General features: G+C 35.6%; 1 protein-coding gene across 1 annotated transcript in view; it reads right to left on the reverse strand.

The window, feature by feature from the left end:
* The window catches only part of TRPM7 (transient receptor potential cation channel subfamily M member 7), a 104,976-nt gene that overhangs the window by 56,561 nt on the left and 24,250 nt on the right, over nucleotides 1-24,165 (reverse strand). The window contains exons 5-12 of the mRNA XM_055437479.2: nucleotides 21,786-21,999; nucleotides 19,326-19,450; nucleotides 18,369-18,540; nucleotides 17,043-17,217; nucleotides 15,630-15,753; nucleotides 15,136-15,208; nucleotides 13,259-13,359; nucleotides 354-488 (exon numbers count right to left, since the gene is read on the reverse strand). Coding sequence (XP_055293454.1) covers nucleotides 354-488; nucleotides 13,259-13,359; nucleotides 15,136-15,208; nucleotides 15,630-15,753; nucleotides 17,043-17,217; nucleotides 18,369-18,540; nucleotides 19,326-19,450; nucleotides 21,786-21,999 — 1,119 coding nt within the window. The remainder of the gene's footprint in view (nucleotides 1-353; nucleotides 489-13,258; nucleotides 13,360-15,135; nucleotides 15,209-15,629; nucleotides 15,754-17,042; nucleotides 17,218-18,368; nucleotides 18,541-19,325; nucleotides 19,451-21,785; nucleotides 22,000-24,165) is intronic.

Genomic DNA, 24,165 nt, shown 5'->3' on the forward strand with positions numbered 1-24,165 from the left:
GTCAAAGGAAAAGAAATTTGGTGTAACAAATGACCACCAAGAAACAGAAGAAATACAATGGCTCTATGATTAAGAAGTTGATCTTACAAGTTTTAAAAGGGGGGTGAGGTGAAAGAAAGGGTTGTTAACACTGTATCTCTTTCCTATGTAGCTATGGTAACAGAGGAGGTCTCCAGAGACAGGGAAAGGGTCTCAGATTGTCATAAACAATCTATACAAAGACTGGGTATAATTTTTTCAGGGTGTCTAGCAAAATACTAAAGGTTTTACCAATAGGAATGAATATATTCAAGTAAAATGACACTTTTCAAAGACGATAAAACAGTCCACAAAGAAATTTAACATACACTTACAGTGTTGTAAAGTTCTTCCAGTCTAGGAATGGTAAGGAATTTATGCATGCTTACTCCATTTTCAATAAGAAGTTTCACAAATGCAACTCTATCCATTACCAGAGCATCAAGCATAGCTTGTTCCAAGGATCCAACCTAAAACAGCATCAAAATTAATAAATATGTTTCACACATTCTGATTATACAAACAGTTCTAAATGCACGTCCTTAGGATTTACACATATTTATTCCTGAACAGATTTAAAACAAAATTTAAAAGATGCAAAATCTAGAAGGCTAGGACCTAAACTATATTGGAAATAGATAACAGACCTATCTAGAGTAGTATTCCCAAAAGAATATTCTGCAGAAGATCAAGGGTTACAAGGGGGTAGAGGTATAAGAAAGAATCCATCATCAAGTAAATTTGGGGGAAAATACCTTAGAGCAATGATTTTTAGTGTTTAGGAAAGGTTTTTTTTAGAGGAATCATTTTAATAATTAGGGGCCACAACTACATTTAGTGGACAGGGTCAAAAGACACCAGAAATCATACAGTATGCCGGATAATCTCACTTGTATCTCACACAACTTTCTATTATCCTGTTCAGTTCAGTCCAGTCCAGTTCACTCAGTCGTGTCCGACTCTCCGCGACCCCACAGCACGCCAGGCCTCCCTGTCCATCACCAACTCCCGGAGTTCACTCAAATTCATGTCCACAGAGTCGGTGATGCCATCCAGCCATCTCATTCTCTGTCGTCCCCGTCTCCTCCCGCCCCCAACCTTTCCCAGCATCAGAGTCTTTTCCAGTGAGTCAACTCGTCACATGAGGTGGCCAAAGTATTGGGGTTTCAGCTTTAGCATCAGTCCTTCCAATGAATACCCAGGATTGATCTCCTTTAGAATGGACTGGTTGGATCTCCGTGCAGTATAAGGGACTCGCAAGAGTCTTCTCCAACACCACAGTGTCAGACTTTATTTTTTTAGGCTCCAAAATCACTGCAGATACTGATTGCAGTCATGAAATTAAAAGACGCTTACTCCTTGGAAGGAAAGTTATGACCAACCTTGATAGTATATTAAAAAGCAGAGACATTACTTTGCCAACAAAGGTCCGTCTAGTCAAGGCTATGGTTTTTCCCGTGGTCATGTATGGATGTGAGAGTTGGACTGTGAAGAAAGCTGATCACCGAAGAATTATCCTGTTAGACTCTAACAAATGAAACTCCAATAATTTTGCTTTATATATAAACACAAAGTATCATCACAGACTTTCTAAAAATACAACTACTGAATAAGTCAGGCAAGATTATATTTAGTTTTCTTTAGAATTTTAACAGAAACCATTCGCCATTAGAGAAAAATCACATCTCTAACAACAACACAACATGCAGCACTGTAGTTTAATATAACACCTGTATCAGTATTTGTGGCACTCCCCTGATGGCTCAGATGGTAAAGAACCTGTCTGAATGCAAGAGATCCAGGTTTGATCCCTGAGTCTGGAGACGAGAATGGCTACCCACTCCAGTATTCTTGCCTGGAGAATTCCATGGACAGAGGAGCCTGGTGGGCTAAGGTCCATGGGGTTGCAAACAATCAGATACGTCTAAGTGACTAACAACTTTTCAACACTTGTAATTGTTTACAGACTCTTTTAGAGACTTCAACAGACTCTAAATCAAATACCTTAAAATTAATGGAGACACAAATAGAGAAATTTCACTGAGAATCATTCTAAAATCCATTAAAAATAATAGTAGTATTTTTAATACTATTGTTATATTAATATTTTAATAATATCCCATTGCTTCTGCATATTTTTAAATATTTTGTATCATATAATAAAACAAAACTCTGTGATGAAAATCAATACCAAATCATTAGCTTTTTTCACCTGTTGTTTTTAAATCTTATTCTGATTCTGTCTTCAGAAATTTACTATATGGAGGGAGAGGGTGGGAGGGAGGCTCTAGAGGGAGGGAGTATATGTATATTTGTAGCTGATCCACACTACTATAGAACAGAAATCAATAACATTGTAAAGCAATTATCTTCCAATTAAAAATAAATTTTAAGAAAAGTTTACAACTATATAACCTCTTTACAGCAGCTTCTAGTACTATTTCTTCATCCAATCTATCATTGATTTCTATTATTTTGCAAAGGGCATGGTCTCCAAAATCTTTTTAAGTATACAGACTAAATATTAATTAATGCCTTTATATATGATGGATGGATGGAAGATATTTTCTGTGATCATTTTTCACCATTCAATTCTCCCTCATAACAAGGAATATATTCTGACACTGCACTTAAAAACAAGGCACAACTTATAAGAAAGTAATACTTATTCATTTTCTTATATATTAACGGTCTGTATCTTATCATAGCATGTTATTCCTGTGTTAGTTTAAGATTACTACTTTCTTTTATCACATACAAATCTGATTTGCTATTAACTTATTCTAACATTAACGACATTTGCTCTTTTGAAATGTTTCTACTATAAATTATTTTCATTTCCCTATCTTCAATATAATTAGGGAATTATAGTATTTTTCAAAACAATCTGTGTAGTAGGTATTTACCGAATTTCTTTTCCACGTAATAAAAAAAGGTATAACAAAGTTTTTGTTTTAAAAAAGAAGTATTCTAGCCAACTGGGTTTATAATCATTGACTTAGAACAGTAACAAAGCCTGCCATTATTTTCACACCTAAGAAAAAAGCCTTAGTTAAAAAAAAAGTCTGTAAAACATAATTTGTTTACATACTCAATGCATACTGAACTCCTAACAAAAATAAAAGTAAAAAAAGTACAACAACTTCCTGCAGACTATGTTCAGGGTGAAGAAGCATAAAATCGGGCTTCCCAGGTGGTTCAGTGGTAAAGATTCTGCCTACCATTGCAGGAGATAAGGGAGACATAGGTTTGATCCCTAAGTCAGGAAGATCCTTTGGAGAAGGGAATGGCAACCCACACTGGTATTCTTGCCTGGGAAATCCCATGGATAGAGGAACCTGGAGGGTTATAAGTCCATGGGGTCACAAAGAATCAGACATGGCTTAGTGATTAAGCACACAGCACAAGCATAAAATCAAATAGATAATACTATGCAGAACAAATATTTGAGATAAATATAAAAAGAAGGTAAAGGCTGTATTTAAGCCTTTATATCTGAGAAGATAAAAAAATCCAATGAAATTATGCAAGGGAATTAAAGGGAATTATGCAAGGGAATGAAAGGTTGGTTTACTGCTGGAGTTTAATCACAGCTGATTAACATCAGTTTCTTCCTCTATAGTTTTGTAAATGGGGAAGCAACTAAATAATTTTTAATTATTATTATAGAGAAAATATATTCCTATGATAAAAAAAATCAAATACCATAAAATGATATGAATGAAACTGTCTCTCCTTTGCTCATCTCTGCAGATACATTCCATTCACAGCTTCCAGTAAAATTCCTGACCACACAGGATACATAGATATGTATGAATTTGCCACTTATAAACAGAATTTGCCACAATTAAGATCACACTATGCATACCATCCTGCAATTTGCTGTTTACATTATGTAGATAGAAAGGATCTAGCTCATCCTCTGTAAAGGCTAGATAGTATTCCAAGATATGGATGAACATTTAATTTATCAAGCTTCCTACTGATTCAGACATTTAACAAAAATTTGTGAAGCACTTACTATACCATAGGCTGTGAAGATAGCAGTGAACAAAACTGAAAAAATATTCTTGCTTTCATAATTTACTTCTGGGAGTATAGCAATAAACAAACAAATAGCTTTAATGCATTATGGATCAGGTGATAAATACTATAGAAACAAACGGCAGAGAAAAACATACAAAATGATGTCAAAGGGGACTGCTATTAAAAAAGGGTGAACAGTAAAAGCTAACTAAGGAGACATTTCGTCTGAAGCCAGAAAAATAAGAAGTTGCCAGCCCAGGAAGGCATCTAGGGGAATAATGTTCCAAACAAAGGAAACAGAAAGGACAAAACATAGAGAGCAGGAGCATTCCTGATATGTTCTAAGAGCAACAAGGCCAACATGGCTACAAAATAGAGAGCAATGGGAACAGTGGTAACAGGTAAGCTAAGAGAGTAGATGATGAAAAGTAAAGGTGTGGACAACGTTAAGCCTTACAAGACATCATAAGGACTCTGGACTGTGGTCTGGGTAAATATAGTATGATACACTGTCTATCTGCAAAACAAGAGAAAAGAATGAGAATGAGGAAACCAAACAGGATGCTACTAAAACAATACAATACAGAAGAAGGGTGATAGTAGATTGGATCAGGATGATAAAATGGGAAAATAGATGAAAGATTTACCAAAGGAATTGTTTTAACAGAAAAGTTAAAAATTAAACTTTCTTGTCTCAGAAGTGGGACGCTGTTGTGCTACTTACTTAAGATGGAGAAGGCTGCAGAAGAAAGTGGTCTAAACATTCAAGAAAACACTATAGTGAGTTTTCTTGTACAAAGAACACTTTCTCTTTTTCTTTTTAACCTTTGAATCAATTTCACCCATTTTGCCCCCCACCTACATCTGCCTCTGGCAACTGCCAATCTGGTCTCTGTATCCATGAGCTTTTTTTTTTTTAATTCCATATATAATCCATTATCATAAGAGACATCAGACAGTATTTGTCTTTCTCTGACTTATTTCACTTAGCATAATGCCCTCAGGGTCCATCCATGCTGCAAATGGTAAGATTCCATCTCTCTTTAACAACAGGGTAATATTCCTTTATACACACACACACACATGCGATTTCTTAATCCTTTCATTTACTGATGGACACTTAAGTGTTTCCTTATTCTGACTGTTTAAACACTGCTGCAATGAACATGAGAGTGCAGGTATCTTTTTGTTCTTTTTCTTCAGCTAAATACCCAGAAGTGAAATTACTGGATATGGTAGCTCAATTATTTTTGGAGGAACCTCCATGATATTTTTCATAGTAGCTGCAACAACTGTGCACAAGCATTTCCCTTTCTCCACATCCTCATCAACACGTTATTTATCTTTTTAAAATCTGTTTAATAATAGCTACTCTAACAGGTGTGAAGTGATAGTTCATTGTGGTTTTGATATGCATTCCCCTAATGATTAATAATGCTGAGCATCTTTTCATGAACATATTGGCTATTTGCATGCTTTCTTTGGAAAAATATCTATTCAGATTTTCTCTCCATTTTTCAGTTGGGTTTTTTGGTTTTGTTTGATTTTTATCTTTAGTTTGTTTTTGCTGTCCCTTATGTATTGTGGATATTAGTCACTTATCAGATCTATGATTTGTAAATATGTTCTTCCAGTGAGTAGGCTGCCTTTTCATTGTGTTGATGGCTTCTTTTGTTGTGCAGAACATTTTTTGTTTGAGGTAGTCTTACCTCAAATTTATTGAGGTAAATTGGCTGAATTTATTCCTAGGTAATTTATTCTTTTTGATACAATTGCGAATGAGATTTTTACACAATCAGTTCAGTCAGTTCAGTCGCTCAGTCGTGTCCGATTCTTTGTGACCCCATGGACTGCAGCATGCCAGGCTTACCTGTCCATCACCAACTCCCAGAGGTTACTCAAAGTCGTGTCCATTGAGTCAGTGATGCCATCCAACCAACTCAACCTGTCATCCCCTTCTCCTCCCATCTTCAATCTTTCCCAACATCAGGGTCTTTCCTAGTCGGTTCTTCGCATCAGGTAGCCAAAGTATTGGAGTTTCAGCTTCAACATCAGTCCTTCCAATGAATATTCAGGACTGATTTCCTTTAGGATGGACTGGTTCTCCCTGCAGTCCAAGGGACTCTCAAGAGTCTTCTCCAACACCACAGCTCAAAAGCATCAATTCTTCGGCGATCAGCTTTCTTTATAGTTCAACTCTCACATCCATACATAACTACCGGAAAAACCATAGCTTTGACTAGACAGACCTTTGTTGGCAAAGTAATGTCTCTGCTTTTTAATATGCTGTTTAGGTTGGTCATAACTTTTCTTCCAAGGAGCAAGCATCTTTTAATTTCACAGTTATAGTCACCATCTGCAATCATTTTGGAGCCCCCCCAAATAAAGCCTCTCACTGTTTCCATTGTTTCCCTATTTTCCATGAAGTGATGGGACTGGATGCCATGATCTTAGTTTTCTGAATGTTGAGCTTTAAGTCAACTTTTTCACTCTTCTCTTTCACTTTCATCAAGAGGCTCTTTAGTTCCTCTTTGCTTTCTACCATAAGGGTGATGTCATCTACATATCTGAGGTTATTGGTATTTCTCCTGGCAATCTTGATTCCAGCTTGTGCTTCATCCAGTCCAGCATTTCACACAATAGATTTATCCGTATTGATTTTGTATCCTGCAACTTTGCTGAACTCACTAGTTCTAACAGTTTTTTGATGAAGTCCTTAGGTTTTCTATATACGGTATCATGTCATCAGCAAAGAGTGACAATTTTACTTCTTTTCCAACTTATATGCCTTTTCTTACTTTTTCTTGCCTGACTGCTATAGTGAGGGCTTCCAACACTATGCTCAATAAAAGCAGCAAGAGTGTTTTATTCCTTATCTTAGAGGAAAAGCTTTCAATTTTTCATCATTGAGTATGATGTTCGCTGTAGGTTTGTCATATATGTCTTTATTATATTGAAGGTCATTCTCTCCATACCTACTCTGTTGAGTCTTTATCATAAATAGATATAGAATTATGTGAAATACTTTTTCTGCATCTATTGAATTGATTACACAATTTTTATCTTTCACTTTCTTTTTAAGGTAATTTTACTTATTTTTGGCTGTGCTGGGTCATCACTGTTGCATGGGCTTTTCTTCAGTTGTGGCGAGTGGGGGCTACTCTCTAATTGTAGTTTGTGGGCTTCTCATTGTGGTGACTTCTCTTGTTGAAGAGCACAGGCTCTGGGGAACATGGGGCTTCAATAGCTGTGGTACATGGGCTCAGTAGTTATGATTCCGAGCTTGAGGGTACAAACTCAATAGTCGTGATGCATGGGTTTAGTTGTGGGATCTTCCCAGATCACAGATCGAACCTGTATCTCTTCTACAGGCAGGTAGATTCTTTACCACTGAGCCACCAGGGAAGCCCTTATCACTCATTTTTTGTGATATATCACGCTGACTGATTTGTAGATCTCCAGAATAAATCCCACCTGATTACAGTATATTGTTGAATTCAGTTTTCTAAGATCTTCTCTCAAAAGTTGTTGTCTGAGCAGCTGGGTTCCATCAGTCTGAATCTGGATGCTAAACCACTCCCCTTAGGGACACTAAAAGGTACTGGCACATTCTCAACTACTGGGAGCTAATAAAAATATAATACACTGCTTAAAGAAGCAGAAATGTTTGAGACAGAACAAAAAGCTGGGGCAACGTTGACGGACAAGGTTCATCCCCTACACAAGACCACCTCTTCAACACTAGAATAGCTGGGGGATTTCCCTGGCAGTCCAGTGATTAAGATGCCATGCTTCCAGTGGTGTGGGTTGGATTCCTGGGTAGGAAACTAAGATTCTGCACACACCACATGACAAAAAAAAGAAAACACCACAATTAAAAGAGATGGTTATTTTATCTACTGTATAGAAACCAGTACAGAGTCAAGTAAAACAGAGAAATATGTTCCAAATGAAAGAGTAAGAAAAAACAATGAAATGGAGGTGAGGAATTTACTTGAGAAAGAGTTCCAAGTAATTATTATAAAGATGCTTACCAAACTGTGGAGAACAATGAACACAGCAAGAACTTCAGTGAAGAGATGGAAAATCTAGGACTGCATCAACCAGAAGTCAAAGAACTGAAGAATAAAAGACTGAACTGAAAAATACACTAACAGGGTTCAACAGCAGACTAGATGAAGCAGAAGAAAGGGATCAGTCAACTTGGAGATAAAGCAGTAGAATTCACCCAGAGTAGCAAAAAGAATTTTTCAAAAAGTTAAGTTAGCTTAAGAAACTTACGGTACAATATCAAATGGACTAACATTTTAAGTTTCTCAGAAAAAGAGAGACACAAATGGGGTAGAAATCATGTTTGAAGAAATAATGACTGAAATGTCTCTAATATCAGAAGAAAACAGACATCCAGATACAGAAAGTTCAGAGAGTTCCAAATAAGGTGAACTGCAAGGAGATCCAATCAGTCCATCCTAAAGGAGATCAGTCCTGGATGTTCATTGGAGGGACTAATGTTGAAGCTGAAACTCCAATACTTTGGCCACCTGATGCGGAGAGCTGACTCATTTGAAAAGACCCTGATGCTGGGAAAGACTGAGGGCAGGAGGATAAGGGGACGACAGAGGATGAGATGGTTGGATGGCATCACCGACTCAATGGACATGGGTTTGAGTGGACTCTGGGAGTTGGTGATGGACAGGGAGGCCTGGCGTGCTGCGGTTCATGGGGTTGCAAAGAGTCAGATATGACTGAGCGACTGAACTGAAACTAATAGAGACCTTCATAGAGATACATAACTGAAATGCCAAAAGTTAAAGATGAGGAGAGGATATTATAAGCAATAAGAGAAAAACAACTTGTAACAAACAAGGGAACCTCCATAAGACTATCAGAAGATTTTTCAGCAGAAACTCTGCAGGCTAGATGGGAGCGGCATGATATATTCAAAGAACTGAAAAAAAAAACTTCCAATGAAGAATACTCTGCTGCTGCTAAGTCACTTCAGTCGTGTCCGACTCTGTGTGACCCCATAGACGGAAGCCCACCAGGCTACCCTGTCCCTGGGATTCTCCAGGCAAGAACACTGGAGTGGGTTGCCATTTCCTTCTCCAATGTGTGAAAGTGGAAAGTGAAAAGTGAAAGTGAAGTCGCTCAGTCGTGTCCGACCCTTAGCGACCCCACGGACTGCAGCCTACCAGGTTCCTCCATCCATGGGATTTTCTAGGCAAGAGTACTGGAGTGGCTTGCCATTGAGACTTGGCAAAAATTCTTAATCTAAATTGAAGGAGAGAAAGACTTTTCCAAACTAGTGAAAAATAAAGGGGTCTATCACCACTAAACCAGCCTTTCAAGAAATGTTAAAGGAGTTCCTTTAAGCTGAAAAGAAAAGGTGGTACTTAGTAATAAGAAAACATATGAAAGAATAAATCTCAATGGAAAGGTAAATATATAGTAAAAGTAGTAAATTAATCACTTATGAAGTTAGAATAAAGGTTAAAAGACAAAAGTAGTAAAAACAGCCATGATTACAGTAACTAGTTAAGAGAAACACAGTAAAAAGATGTAAAATGTGACATGAAGAACAAAACAGGAAGGGTAATATGAAAATGTTAAGATTTAGAATGGGATCAAAGAAGTGGTTATTAACATAAAACAGACTGTTAAGATATGTAAGTTATTATCTGTAACTCTCATGGTAACCACAAAGCAAAAATCTACAGTAAATAGGTAAAAGATTAAGAGAAAGGAATATAAACCTATCATTAAAGAAAGTCATCAAACTACAAAAGGAGAGCAAGAGGAAAAAAAAGGAACAGAGAGGAATTACAAAGACGCCAGAAAACAGTAAACAAAATGTCAGTAAGTACATACTTATAATAATTATTTTAAATGTAAATAGATTAACTTCAACGATTCAAAGACAAAGAGTAGCTAAATGAATAAAAATGTTAAGACCCTATCTACATGCTGTCTATAACAGACTCATTTTAGATGTAAAGACAAGCAAACAGACTGAAAGTAAAGAAATGGAAAAGGATATTCCATGCAAATGGAAACCAAACAAAAGCTTACCTATATCAGACAGAGGAGAGTTTTAAAAAAGACTGTAATAAGAAACAAAGATGGATGCTACACAATGTTAAAGTGGTCAATTCAACAAGAAGATACAACATTTGTAAATATTTTTGTACCTAACACGGAAGCATCTAAATGCATAAAGCAAATAGTAACAGACTTAAAGGAAGAAACAGACAGCAATACAAAATAATAGCCACTTACATAAATGGATAGATCATTCAGATAGAAAATCAGTACGAAATCACAAGCCTTAAATGACAAAACAGACTCAAGAATTTAATACAGATATACAGAAAGTTCCTTCCTAAAAGCAACAAATACACATTCTTCTACAGTGTACATAGAAAATTTTATAGGACAGACAATGTTAAGCCACAAAACATGCCTTAATAAGTTTAAGAAAAATGAAATCATATCAAGCATCTTTTCTGGCCACAATAGTATGAAACTAGAAATTAATCAGACAAAGAAAACTGGAAAATTTTAAAATGTGTAAAGATCAAACAACATACTACTCAACAAGAAATGGGTCAAAGAAAAAATCAAAATAGAAATAAAAAAATACCTTGAGACAAACAAAATTGAAAATATGACATACCAAAAATTTATGGTATACAGCAAAAGTAATTCTAAACAAAGTTCACAGTGATAAAACAAAAAATGTCTCAAATAACATAACTTTATACTTCAAGAGACCAGAACAGAAAAGAATAAATGATATCCAAAGTCAGCAGATGGAAGAAAGTAACAAAGATTAGACAGATATAAATGAAACAGATTGAAAAGACAACTATAATGAAACTAGGGCTTGTTCTTCGAAAAGATAAAATTGAAAGCCCAAACATTTGGAACTTAAAAGCTTTTGTATAGCAAAGGAAACCATAAAAACAAAAAAACAACCCTCAGAATGGAGGAAAATAACTGCAAACAAAGCAACTGTGCATGTATGCTCCATTGTCTCTGATTCTGCGACCCTATAGACTGCCAAACTCCTCTGTCTGGGGTTGCCATTTTCTCCTTCAGGAGATCTTGAAAACCCAGAGATTGAACCTGCATCTCCTGCACTGGCAGGCAGATTCTTTACCACTGTGTCACCTGAAAAGCCAATTATTAGGGAAATGCACATCAAAACTACAATGAAGTATCCTCTCAACCAGTCACAATGACCATCATCAAGAAATCTACCACCAATAAATGCTAGAGACGGTGTGAAGAAAAGGGAACCCTCTTGCACTGTTGGTGGTAATGTAAACTGATACAGCCATGATGGAGAATAGTACGGAGATTCCTTAAAAAACTGAAAATAGAACCACCATATGATTCAGCAATACCACTACTGGGCATATACTGAGAGAAAAATCATAATTCAAATAGACATTTGTACCCCAATGCTCATTGCAGCATTATATGAAACAGCCAAGACATGGAGGCAACCTAAATGTCCATCGACAGATGAATGGATAAAAAAGATGTGCTATATATATATGGTGAAATATTACTCAGCCATAAAAAGGAATGGAATTGAGTCATTTCTAGTAAGGTGAATCAACCTAGAGTCTGTCATACAGAGTGAAATCAGTCAAAAAACAAATACTGTATATTAACATATATATAAGGAATCTAGAAAACTGGTACAGATGAACCTATTTGCAGGGCAGGAATAGAGGCACAAATGTAGAAAAGAGACATGTGTGAACACAGAGGGAAGAGAAGGTGGGACGAATTTTGGAGTGTGGCACTGAAAAATATACATTCAGTTCAGTTCAGTCTCTCAGTCGTGTTCGACTCTTTGCAACCCCATGAACCACAGCACGTCAGGCCTCCCTGTCCATCACCAACTCCCAGAGTTCACTCAAACTCATGTTCATTGAGTTGGTGATGCCATCCAGCCATCTCATTCTCTGTCGTCCCCTTCTCCTCCTGCCCTCAATCCCTCCCAGTATCAGAGTCTTTTCCAATGAGTCAACTCATCACATGAGGTGGCCAAAGTATTGGAGTTTCAACTTTAGCATCAGTCCTTCCAATGAATATCCCGGATTGATTTCCTTTAGAATGGACTGGTTGGATCTGTTGCAGTCCAAGGGACTCTCAATAGTCTTCTCCAACACCACAGTTCAAAAGCATCAATTCTTTGGCGATCAGCTTTCTTCATAGTCCAACTCTCACATCCATACATGACCACGGGAAAAATCATAGCCTTGACTAGACGGACCTTGGTTGGCAAAGTAATGTCTCTGCTTTTTAATATGCTATCTAGGTTGGTCATAACTTTCCAATTAAAAAAATATACATTACCATGTGTAAAACAGATAGGTAGTGGGACTGCTGAATACCACGGGGAGCTCAGCTTGGTGCTCTGTCATGACCTAGAGGGATGGGATGGGGGGAGTGGGAGAGAGGCTCAAGAGGGAGGAGGTATATGTGTGCATAATGGCTAATTCTCTTTGTTGTATAGCTTCCACTGACACAACAGTGTAATTATAATTCCAATAAAAAAAATAAATTGACAAGCCTTTAGCTAGACTCAAGAAGAAAAACAGAGGACTCAAATAAATAAAAAATGAAAGATGTTACAAATGATACCAGAGATATAAAGAAACATAAGAGGTTAACATAAAAATTATATGCCAAAAAACTGGACAACCTAGAAGAAACAGTTAAATTCCTAGAAACATAAACTTACCAAAACTGAATCATGATGAAATAGCAATTGTGAACAGACTAATTAGGAATAAGGACAAGACAGCTTCACTGGTAAATTATACCAAACATTCAAAGAAGAATTAATACCAATCCTCAAATTCTTCCAAATTTATCTTATGAGCCCAACATTACTCTGAGCCCAAAATTAGACAAGGACGCCACAAGAAAAGGCAATTGCAGGAAAACATTCCTGACAAACATAGATGCAAGTTATAGAATTTTTAGAGATCTATACCTTATTAAAAAACACAGTTTTTATCAAGAGGAAAATGGAACTTACTAAATTCTAAATGGATCTGGATGCTGCAGAAGTGTTTAGTTACACTAATTTTGAACTTTTGGCTGACAAGTAAAATGTCAAGTCAGGTCACAGTTTCAGCAAACACTGTGTTATAATTTAGCTTAATTACATTGCTCATATACATTATTTACATACCAGCCACTGCTGTCCATAAACAAAAACATGATTTTTGGCAATGTCAACTCTATCCCAAGCCAGTGTAAGGATGAGCTGGTCAAATGCAGATGCATTAGTGCCTAATTGAATAAAGAAAACAGTTGACAAGTTCAATTAACTTATTTGAATTTTTTGGCAAGTACATTTTTGTGCACATGTTTAACAGGATGAATTTATAGAAGTCAAACTGCTATGTAGAAGGATATATATAAAGTTTTTGATACACTGCCAAAATAAATTCCAGAAATGTTATACCATCCATCAGGAGTATACAAATACCCAGTAGGAGGATAAAAAGCTTCCCCCCCACCCCCAATTTATAGGGTTTCTTTGTTTTAACATCTGTCATTTCCAAATTTCCACATTTCTGCTAATATCTATTATATAAATTCGGAGTCATTTTTCCAGGGACTATTCATCTGCTTATCACTAATTTTTAACACCTTCTAGTGATCTCTCCACATTCCTGTTCTTCGTTATCTCATCTATAAAATGAGGAAAATAGGAAATCTGACTCTTAGGGCTGTTGCAAGAGTAAACAACATAAACTACTAAAGCAGAGTAGCTAGTTCACAGAAAGATATATATAGCAAATATTAGTGTTCTCTTATTATTTTTTATACATATGAAATCACATTTATTGACCTTTCCCTTTTTGGTTTCCAGGCCTCCTATTACTTATGATCTTTCTTCTTCTTCTTTCTTTCAGTTGCTCAGTCGTGTCCAACTCTTTGCGACCCCATGAATCACAGCATGCCAGGCCTCCCTGTCCATCACCAATCCCCGGAGCTCACTCAAACACATGTCCATCGAATCGGTGATGCCATCCAGCCATCTCATTCTCTGTCATCCCCGTCTCCTCCCACCCACAATCACTCCCAGCATCAGAGTCTTTTCCAGTGAGTCAACTCGTCGCATGAGGTGGCCAAAGTATTAGAGTTTCAGCTTTAGGATCAGTCCTTCCAATGAACTACCAGGATTGATCTCCTTTAGAATGGACTGGTTGGATCTGTTGCAGTCCAAGGGACTCTCAAGAGTCTTCTCCAGCACCACAGTTCAAAAGCATCAATTCTTTGGCGATCAGCTTTCTTCACAGTCCAACTCTCACATCCATACATGACCACGGGAAAAACCACAGCCTTGACTAGACGGACCTTGGTTGGCAAAGTAATGTCTCTGCTTTTTAATATGCTATCTAGGTTGGTCATCTTAGATGATGTAAACATGTTATATTTATATTATTATTTTTTAAATGTTTGATCTATTGGCAATTTATTATGGCCTAACAATTGCAAAATTCTTGTGAATGATAAGACAACACCCTCTTCCTCTGCTTCTGCTACCTCATTCCATACTGTCAGGTATTTAGATGGAACAACATTTTAGTTTCTAATTCTTGAAAAGATATCTCACTATTATACTGTTTATCAGTTGGATGCCTTTGGAAAGATAATGAGAGAAAAACAATTCAAATGAATGTATAATAACCCTTCAGTCCTAGAAGATACAAGTTTTCTTTTCAAACTTTCCTTCCTAATAAAAATCGCACATTTAAGAATGCTATCTTTAATTTCCAACAATTAATACCTTATTAAACACTTATTTTTCAGCCAATTAAAAATGTGACACATTTTATACATCCTTAACAAGATTACAGGCCTGATGGCATAAATCCTAGCTTGAATTTTTTAAAAAATTACATAATATAAAGACAAAAGCGAATTTACTGTCACAGAAAGTGACTGCTATGTCTTTTACAAAGAAAAATTATTGAAAAATTTAATTCTCAAATTAAAAAACCCTAATTTATTTTAAAAGACTGTAAATGAAAGACTTAAATAAATTTTAAACCTTACCTTTAAGCAGTGCAGTAAGTATTGCTACATCTATATCTTGATGTTCATCTGATCCAATGTGGAAAACAGTGATCTATTTAAAGATTAATCCATAATATTATGCATTTACATTTTAAAAGCTAAGGCATAAAGCAAATAAATGACACATAAATCACAAAGTAATTTCAAACTACATGGCATATACAATTTTGGGGGGTTGGAAATAATTCCATTATAATAAAAATCCAGAAAATTAAGAATCTGTATCATTTACCAAATAAAATTCAAGTATATTCAAACCTTTAATATTTTTCTAAATGAGAATTCTCCCTATAGTCCAGTGGTTAGGACTCCATGCTTTCATGGCCAAGGGCCTGGGTTCAATTCCTGGTTGGGAAACTAAGATCCCACAAGCCACAGGGGTGGCCAAAAATTAATTTTTTTTAAAGTATTTCTCTAGTTTAGAATGTGCTCTGAATGAAATAAAAAGGCTTATTCTGATGAAATCTACTTACGAGCTCCTTTCTTTTCATACATTCCATTAATGTTTGAAATAAATGAACTGCTTCACTCTGGCCAAAGTTAAACGTTTTTTTGATAGTTGAAATAATATCGGGCTCTGCTGCATCAGGAAGATTCCTGAAGTAAGAGGAAACACAACTTAATCCACTGATTTCAAATTCCGTAATTTGAAGAATCTAGTATCATCAAGTACTGGTGGACAGGCAAGGCATTTAAAGGTACTGTATTAAGTACTTGGGAAAAAAAATTAAATACTCGACCGTGAGTGAAATCTGCTTCATTAGACTCCCACTGCAAATCAAAAGGGTGAAAAATGGAAAATGAAGTGATATTTCTCTTTGAATTATTTCCAACTATTTTTTTTACAAGGCATGGGTTAAGATCAGTACTCACATTCTATAAGATTTTGTATAATTTTAAGATATTCTGATGTGTAAAGCAGTATTTCACCAAAATGTGTTAAATATCAGCACATTTGCATTTTAATTTCTTTTTCTCAAAGTGGAATATATTTACATGGCTCAAAAGTTTGATATAAAATATAAAGATGTGAAAATTCATAGTGAAAGTGTCCTTTTCACTGTCTTCCATCAGTCCGTTCCATCTCAACTGCTCTCAAGAAACACTATTACTCTGTGTAACTTTCCAGGATCTCTTTCCATACACACAATTATTCTGCTTTTCTCCCACATAAAAGGCACCATAATATATGTTACTGTACATTTTCCTTTTTCTACATACATATTGTTAATCTTCTCAAGTATACTAAACAGATTAAAACCATACATAACTGCAAACTATTCCACTGTGCAGATGTACCATGTTATTTATCTAGTCCCCTTGATATATGCTCTATATTATTCCAATCTTTTATTATTACAAACCACACTGTAATGCATAACTTTATGTAAGTTACTTCACATGTGTACATCTGTAGGAAAATTACCAGAAATAAAAGTATCAAGTCAAAAGATATGTGCCTCTGTATATTTAACAGATTGTGCAAAATTGTCCACAACAAAGACTGTTATATTTTAATTCATTCTAATAATGTGTCAGACAGGCCTCTTCCTTATCACTTAGGAAGGTATTTTCATGTTCATAAAACACCAAAATGAATTTAATATTCTAGAAGCCAAAAGCCTCTTTATGCAAGGGTGCTCAGTTGTGTCCTACTCTTTGCGACCCCATGGACTGTAGCCCATCAGGCTCCCCTGTCCATGGAATTTTCCAGTAAGAATACTGGAGTGGGTTGTCACTTCCTACTCCAGACCCAGGGATCAAACCTGCATGTCGTTTGTCTCCTGAACTGGCAGGCAGATTCTTTACCACTCCACTACTTAGGAAGCCCCCACAGCCCTCTTTACATGAAATTATTAAAAAAAATGTTGTAATCATACACTTACCCTCCTTCTTCTGTTTGCTTATGAATATATGCTAGTAGATCTGCAGCTCTCCCTGTTCCTTCACATACAACGACTGGAACAGGAGGACTTTCCTGAAGGTATTCTAAAACTGTGAGGATAACATTTGGCCCACCCTCAAATATAAGTGCCACCACAGGAACACCTTGACCAATTCCTTAAAAAAGTAAGAGGATTAATTACATTAGGCAAAATTCAATAATTTAATCTTATTTTTTTCTCAATCAAAAACAATAAAAAGCCAAAATAAAATTTCTTAAAAGACTGTTGAATTAATCTGATATAAATAAAATACTAAAAAAATTACTTTTATACTGACTTTTAAGTCTAAGTAACAAAATTAGAAAATTCAATATATAACACTGGAACATATATTCACTGAAAAGCAATAACTATTTTGCATATTTCACTACTTTGACTCTTGATTAGAAATTAAAACACCAAGTTGGTTTTCAGTTTGCTTTTTAATATGGCATGAGTTGAACTTCCAATGTTTCTATTTTTAATCATTTTTTTATTCCAAATGCATTGAGGCATAAGTACAGAAATTAATGACAGAATCAGGATTATATAAACAGATCAATAAAATCCAAGACCTCTATAAGAGTAACAGAAAAGAAATTTAGTGAATACCTAGTGAAAAAATCCAAAATATAGATATTTGCAAAGTTTAAAACATTCCTAAGTTTAAGGAGATGCTATGACTCCATCATAATCTGAAAATACTATTCTGTAATTTTTGTACTTACATTTCATTTCATCATAGAGCTCACCTTCTTGGTGTCCTAAAATTATAAAATTTCTTCTTTTTGAAATAAAAATCTAGACGTTGAACCAGAGAGTTTGACCATGGTTGGAAAAGAAGACATGTGTCAAGAATACCAACTTTTAAGACTTATCTACCAAAGAGTGATACCTACTTGTGTTATCTACTTTAAGTAAAGTGATTCTAACTTCACAATAAAGTATGTTTTTCCTCTTCAATCCTGAGCTTCAAAGTCATGTACTGGAATACATCATACATTAAGAATATGTCTGAATTCCTTGAGATGCAATGGGATTACAGTAGCAACAAAACTTCCAATGAACTTTTGTGGCTTTGGCCTTGATATCTGAGTATCCTGTTTAATCTCAAACTTCCTTTCCTAGGTTTTATTTTGTGTAAGGTCAGTTACTCTTTGTTGTTTTGTATGTCATCCGGCTACTAACAAAATGAGGACTTAAAGAACATTCTACCTTTCATAGAATGCTGCTAGCAATTAATACAGCCCAGAATAATTTTAACAACAAATTTGTAAATGCCCTTACTAGCATGAATTCTTTGCTGATTAACAGTTTTCTCAAGTTCTCTTCTAAGTCTGACTTCTGCTCCATACTTTCCAACAGTGCCATCATCCACCAATATGAAATGGGAATGCAGATTATTCAGAACATTCAATTTGCTCAAAGGATTCAACAAAGTTTGGTAAGGAGCAACCACCTAAACAACAGCAAACATGAGAGTTAGTGGGTAGGATTAAATATAACATAAAGTAAAAACAAATTTTGAAATAATCTGTAAAGGCAAAAATATAAAATATAAAAGAATGTATCAGAACGCATGAGCTTTTAAGCAGCTGAAGATTATTCAATAATGGGTTAAACCAAACAATTATATTTTGGCTCTCACTGCAGAATATATCATATTTCATCATCGTATGCAAAGCAAACAGCAGCAAATAAGCAAATAAATAAACAATGTTAAGAAACTCTCAGGTTATTAGAGAATAAAGTGCAATATACAAAGGACACTGAATAAAAGCAGTTAAATGTCATATTGCTACTTTTCCAGTCATAAGTAGAATCTTTAAAATTGATGTTAGAAATTTAATTTCATTTGAAAATGATCATTATAATTAATTCCTTTTTAATAATCTCTTGAAAAAATATCTACAACCAATTCGCAAGTCTTTAACCTACTTGAATAAAACACCAGCATTTGATTACTACTTTCACAGACAATACAATTAATTCTTAACATCAAGCAATCATTAAAAACTTAATTACACAGACTGGCATGATATGGAAAAGCTGTGAAATAGTTATACAAAAAAAGGCAGAAACAAAATGTACTAACACTATAATCACAACTTTTTCATCTATGATGGTGTTTTCAAAAGGACTGTAGTATGATCATGAATATTTTAGGTTGACTTTGCACTATTCTTGCTCTAATTTTGTTTCGACATAAGCTTAAATAAAAGAAATTTTAAAGAACACTCTTACATCTCTCCCAACAAGATCATTTCTGTTTTCAATCACTCCCCATGGAGCTATTCCAATAGTGCAAATCTTTCGAGATGATCTGGAAGCATGTTCTTTAAGGGCATCACCAACATGTTTTGCCACACCTGTTCATACAAAATTAAAATTCACTTTATTTGAAAGTCTTTATTGTGTTCAAAACAATCCTGTTCTCAGTAACGTTACAACTGGTGCCAGTTTTTTTTACATATACAAGATAAAAAGCAACGAAGTCCAAAAGACAAACTTTCAAAAGAAAACACAAGGACGAAAAAGAAAAAAAAACCCACAATGTCAAATCACTACAACTGCCTGAAACACACGTAAAACTAACTTTTACCATGTTGTTAGGCCTAGTCTCCTCTCTTAGATTCCTCATGTTAACTGTAGTTTTTGTTACTGCTCTATACATCATCTAAAAAAAAAGAAGAGTATGGCTCAGGACTATAAGCAAAACACACACACTCACAAAAAACTACAACAGTTTTCCAACTGAGTCAAAAATTGGGAGGAAAGTATACAGAAAAAATAATTCAAAAGAGCACACAACTTCTCATTACCACTTGTTATGGACTGAACAGTATCCTCCCCAAAATTCCTATGTTGATATTCTAACCCCAGTACCTTAGAATGTGACGGTATTTGGAAATAGATCCTTTAGGGTATCGTGTGAAAATGAGGATGTTAGGGTAGGCCCTAATCCAATCTGGCTGGTGTCCTTCTAAGAAGGGGAAATTTGGACACAAAAAGAGACACCAGAGGTGCACATGCAATGGGAAAGGCCACAAGCGGACACAGCGAAAAGATGGCCATCTGTAAGTCCAGGAGAGCTGCATCAGGAGGAACCAAACTTGCTAACATCTTGATCTTGGGTCTCCAGAACTATTAGAAAATAAATTTCTTTTGTTTAAGCCTCCCAGTCTGTGGTGTTTTAACAGCCCTAGCAAATCAACGCATCACTCAATTAGATTTTTATAACACATTAGATCTCATTCCTCACATGGATTACTGAAATAGCATCTTCACTGTTCTTCCAATTGCTGCCTTGCCTGTTTATAGTCTATCTGTAAACCATCATTCAAGATATCTTTGCTCCTGTCAACTCTCTGTTTAAAACCTCCCCTTCTAATTCAAATTAAAAGTCAAAGTGCTTATAATGGCCTGAAAGGCCTTATATGATGATCTGTCTGTTGCTCCTGATATTCACCACAAACCCCATGTCGACCCCACCATCACCACTCACCTGTAACTTTCTAATCTCATCACCCAGCAGTCCTTCCTCATTCTACTTAAGCTACACTGGACCTTTCTTACTATTTTTCCAATACTTTCCATTTCTTCTCCTTTAAATGCTCTGTCCCACATTATTCTTAATCTCATTTGCTTCATTTCCTTCCACTTCTAATCAAAGTTACCTTACGAATGAAGCTTCCTTGACCATCCCTTACTATCCCTCCTCTAATTTTTATGTGTCTCCCAAAGAACTTATTATTTAATTTATTATACATTTAGTTATCTGCTTGTTTTCTACATCTTTCCCACTAGAATATAAGCTCCATGAAGGCAAATATTTTGTGTAATGATATATTTTCAGTGGCTAGAAGAGTGCCACAATAAGGTTCAAAAAACAGTGGCTGTTAATGAAATAGATTTTTGCAAACTAATTTAAATAATAACTATGTTTTACTTTTGATATTAAAATTAATTTGCCTACCTTCTATCCAAACTGTGTATGTGATAAGAAAGACTTAGAATATAAGATTATATTAAAAATTAATTTCAAAAGCTATTTTTTACCACTGTCTAGGCAATGAATTGCCATTCTTTTCTCAATTTACCAGCAGTCACAAAGTGACACGAATAACACTTTGCTATACAGTAGGAGGTCAGAAAACTTTTTATAAAAGACCAAATTTTAAGCATTTTAGGCTTTGCAAGACATACAGTCCAAGAACTATCCACCTTTGCTTTTATAGCACAGAAGTGTGATACAAAACCATACAAAAACAAATGTGGCTGTGTTCCAGTAAACCTTTATCTACAAAAATAAGGAGTAGGCTGGATTTGGTGCAGGGAACCATAGTTTGCAAACCCTTGCTCCAAAGCACATTATTCTTGGGAATTCCCTGACGGTCCAGTGATTAGGATTTGGCACTGTCATCACAATGGCCCAGGCTAGGGAACTAAGATCCTGCAAGCCACGAGGCACAGCCAAAAATAAAGTCTTAATAAAAAAAAAGTAAATGATAAAGCATATCATTCTTTTAAAAAACAAACAAAAACCAAATTCATTTTTCAGTTAGCGTTTATACTTAAGAACTATACATTACTTAACAGAAGACTAGTATACATTTATACTGTGTTGACTTTTCAAATATCTGATATTATGAAAAATTTACAAACACATCAAATAAAAATTATACCAATTTTATTACTGTTTACCTGTGTTTACTCCTCCAGTTAAAATCCAGGCTCCGGTTGTAACTGCAGCTTTAATAAGACCCTTTCCAAGCAACTGCTTGATTCGTGGGTGAAGCTCAAACTTCTGCATGCCACCATGCACAGAGATAACAAGTTTGGGTAATTCCATTTGCCATTCTTTAAGCAGAAGTTGTAGAATGATTTCAGGTTTGGTGTCATATGATAGCCTCACATACTAACAAGAAAGATTTTTAAAAAATAATAATTCATAAGTTTCATAATGCAGCATCATATGACTTAAGAAAAACTTTATTTGCATCAGATTTGTATAAAATAGATTTCATTGGCTACTTGTAATATATTTACACTCGTAAGAATAAGCAATAACAAACAATTTTAAAGCTGGAAAATCATTCTGTAACAGCTAGAGAAATAATGGCACTCTAATTTTCAAACTTGAAGACGTAAATTTGTTACTTTTTTTGATTATATAGTTACCATAACCATTCATCTGGTTTACAGATTTATCCACAGTATTTCTTGCCTTGTAAGAAGAAATAAAAAATATTCATATCAAATCTATAATACTCAGATGTTGGGGGGGGGACCACTTTTAATCTTCTGTAATAAAGGTTCTTTCCAAAACAATATATTATCCATTCCTTTACAAACAGAGATCAAACACCAAGGAAAAATATCCCAAAATATCATAAATTATGTAAAACTGAGAAGACTCCAGATTCCCTTAACAATGATTTGTAATGAGATTTCTTCTATACATTTTTAAGCATTAGCTTTGTTTAACTCATCATTATACTTGGGTACATTAAGTAGTGCTGGAAAATAATCTAAAGTTAATAAATTTAAAAAACAGACTATGGTACTTCCCTGGTGGTCCAGAGGTTGGGAGTCCATCTGCCAGTGCAGGGGACTGAGTTTGATCCTTGGTCCAAGAGGATTTCACATGCTGTGAGGCAACTGAGCCTGTGTGCCACAACTACTGAGGCCATGCTCTGCAAAAAAGAGTAGCCCCTGCTTGCAGCAACTAGAGAAAGCCCTCATGCAGCAATGAAGACCCATCACAGTCATGACTGAATAAATAAAATAAAAAAAGAAACAGATTATGCTAGTAATAAACGAGGAATTCCATTTCAACAATGATGGACTACATTGTTTTGGACCAACTCTGCCCCTGGGAACTAGAGAAACTAGATTAACAACCCCTGTTATTAAGACATCTGTAAGCTACCAAAGCTGTGACAACTTGTGGTGTCAGGATCCAAGAGAACAGAAAAACATGGAGAGACAGGCCCACCATATGACACTGCTTAGCACATCAAGGCAGGGAGGGAACCAGGCACAGCAACTTAAAAGGTAAAATGTAGACAAGTCTAAATGAATCATAAATTATTATTTGGGGATTTAAAGATTTTCATTTATTTATATTTGGCTGTGCCAGATCTTTGTTCTGAGTTGGCTTTCTCTAGTTGAAGCGAGCGGGGGCTATTCTTCACTGCAGTGCTCTGGGCTTCTCCCTATGGTACCTTCTTTTGTTGCTGAGAACTGGCTCTAGGGCATGTAGGCTTCAGTAGTTGTAGCATGTGGGAGCAGTACTTGTGGTTCCTGGGCTCTGAAGCACAGGCTCAATAGTTGTGGCACGTGGGCTTCTTCGCTCCATGGCACGTGGGATCTTCCAGGATCAGGAATCGAATCTGTGTGCATTAGCAGGCAGATTCTTTACCTCTGATCCACTGAGAACGATCACTTTGGGAGTTTTTAAAATACACACACACAAAAAAATAAAACTTATGCCAACAAAAGCACGTAAGTCATGAGGGAAATAAATGTAGTCACAAGTATTCTAAAGGTTCTTGCATTGACCAGGAACTGGTAAAAGTACTAATCTGTAACAGTAACCAGTTAAAGATGTATTTTATAGTATTTATAAAATAAATCTACAGAACCAAAAAATATATAAATAAGATGCTATAAAGAAGAAAAGCAGTAATTAAAAATATGTAACCTAAAAGATAAAAAAAGGGAACAAAGAGAAAGTAAAATAGTAAATGAAACTAAAAGAGGTTCAATGCACCAAAACATAATTCTATATTTGTGTGTACCAATACAAAGAACTTCAAAATAAAGAAATGACTAAAACTAATTTTCTGACACACTATTATATAAACTGTCAGATAATAAACATACATTATTTAATTAACCAGCTTCCTGGGTAGCTCAAATGGTAAAGAATCTTCCTTTACCCAGGTAGCGGTAAAGAGCCTGACTGCCAATGCAGCAGGCTCGAGAGACATGGGTTTGATCCCTGGGTCAGGAAGATCCCTTGGAGAAGGGCATGGCAACCCACTCTAGTATTCTTACCTGGAGAATTCCATAGACAGAG

This window comes from Moschus berezovskii, chromosome 9 (assembly GCF_049115385.1).
Source record: "Moschus berezovskii isolate FMDL1 chromosome 9, NW_MosBer_1.0, whole genome shotgun sequence".
NCBI classification, from domain to species: Eukaryota; Metazoa; Chordata; class Mammalia; order Artiodactyla; family Moschidae; genus Moschus; species Moschus berezovskii.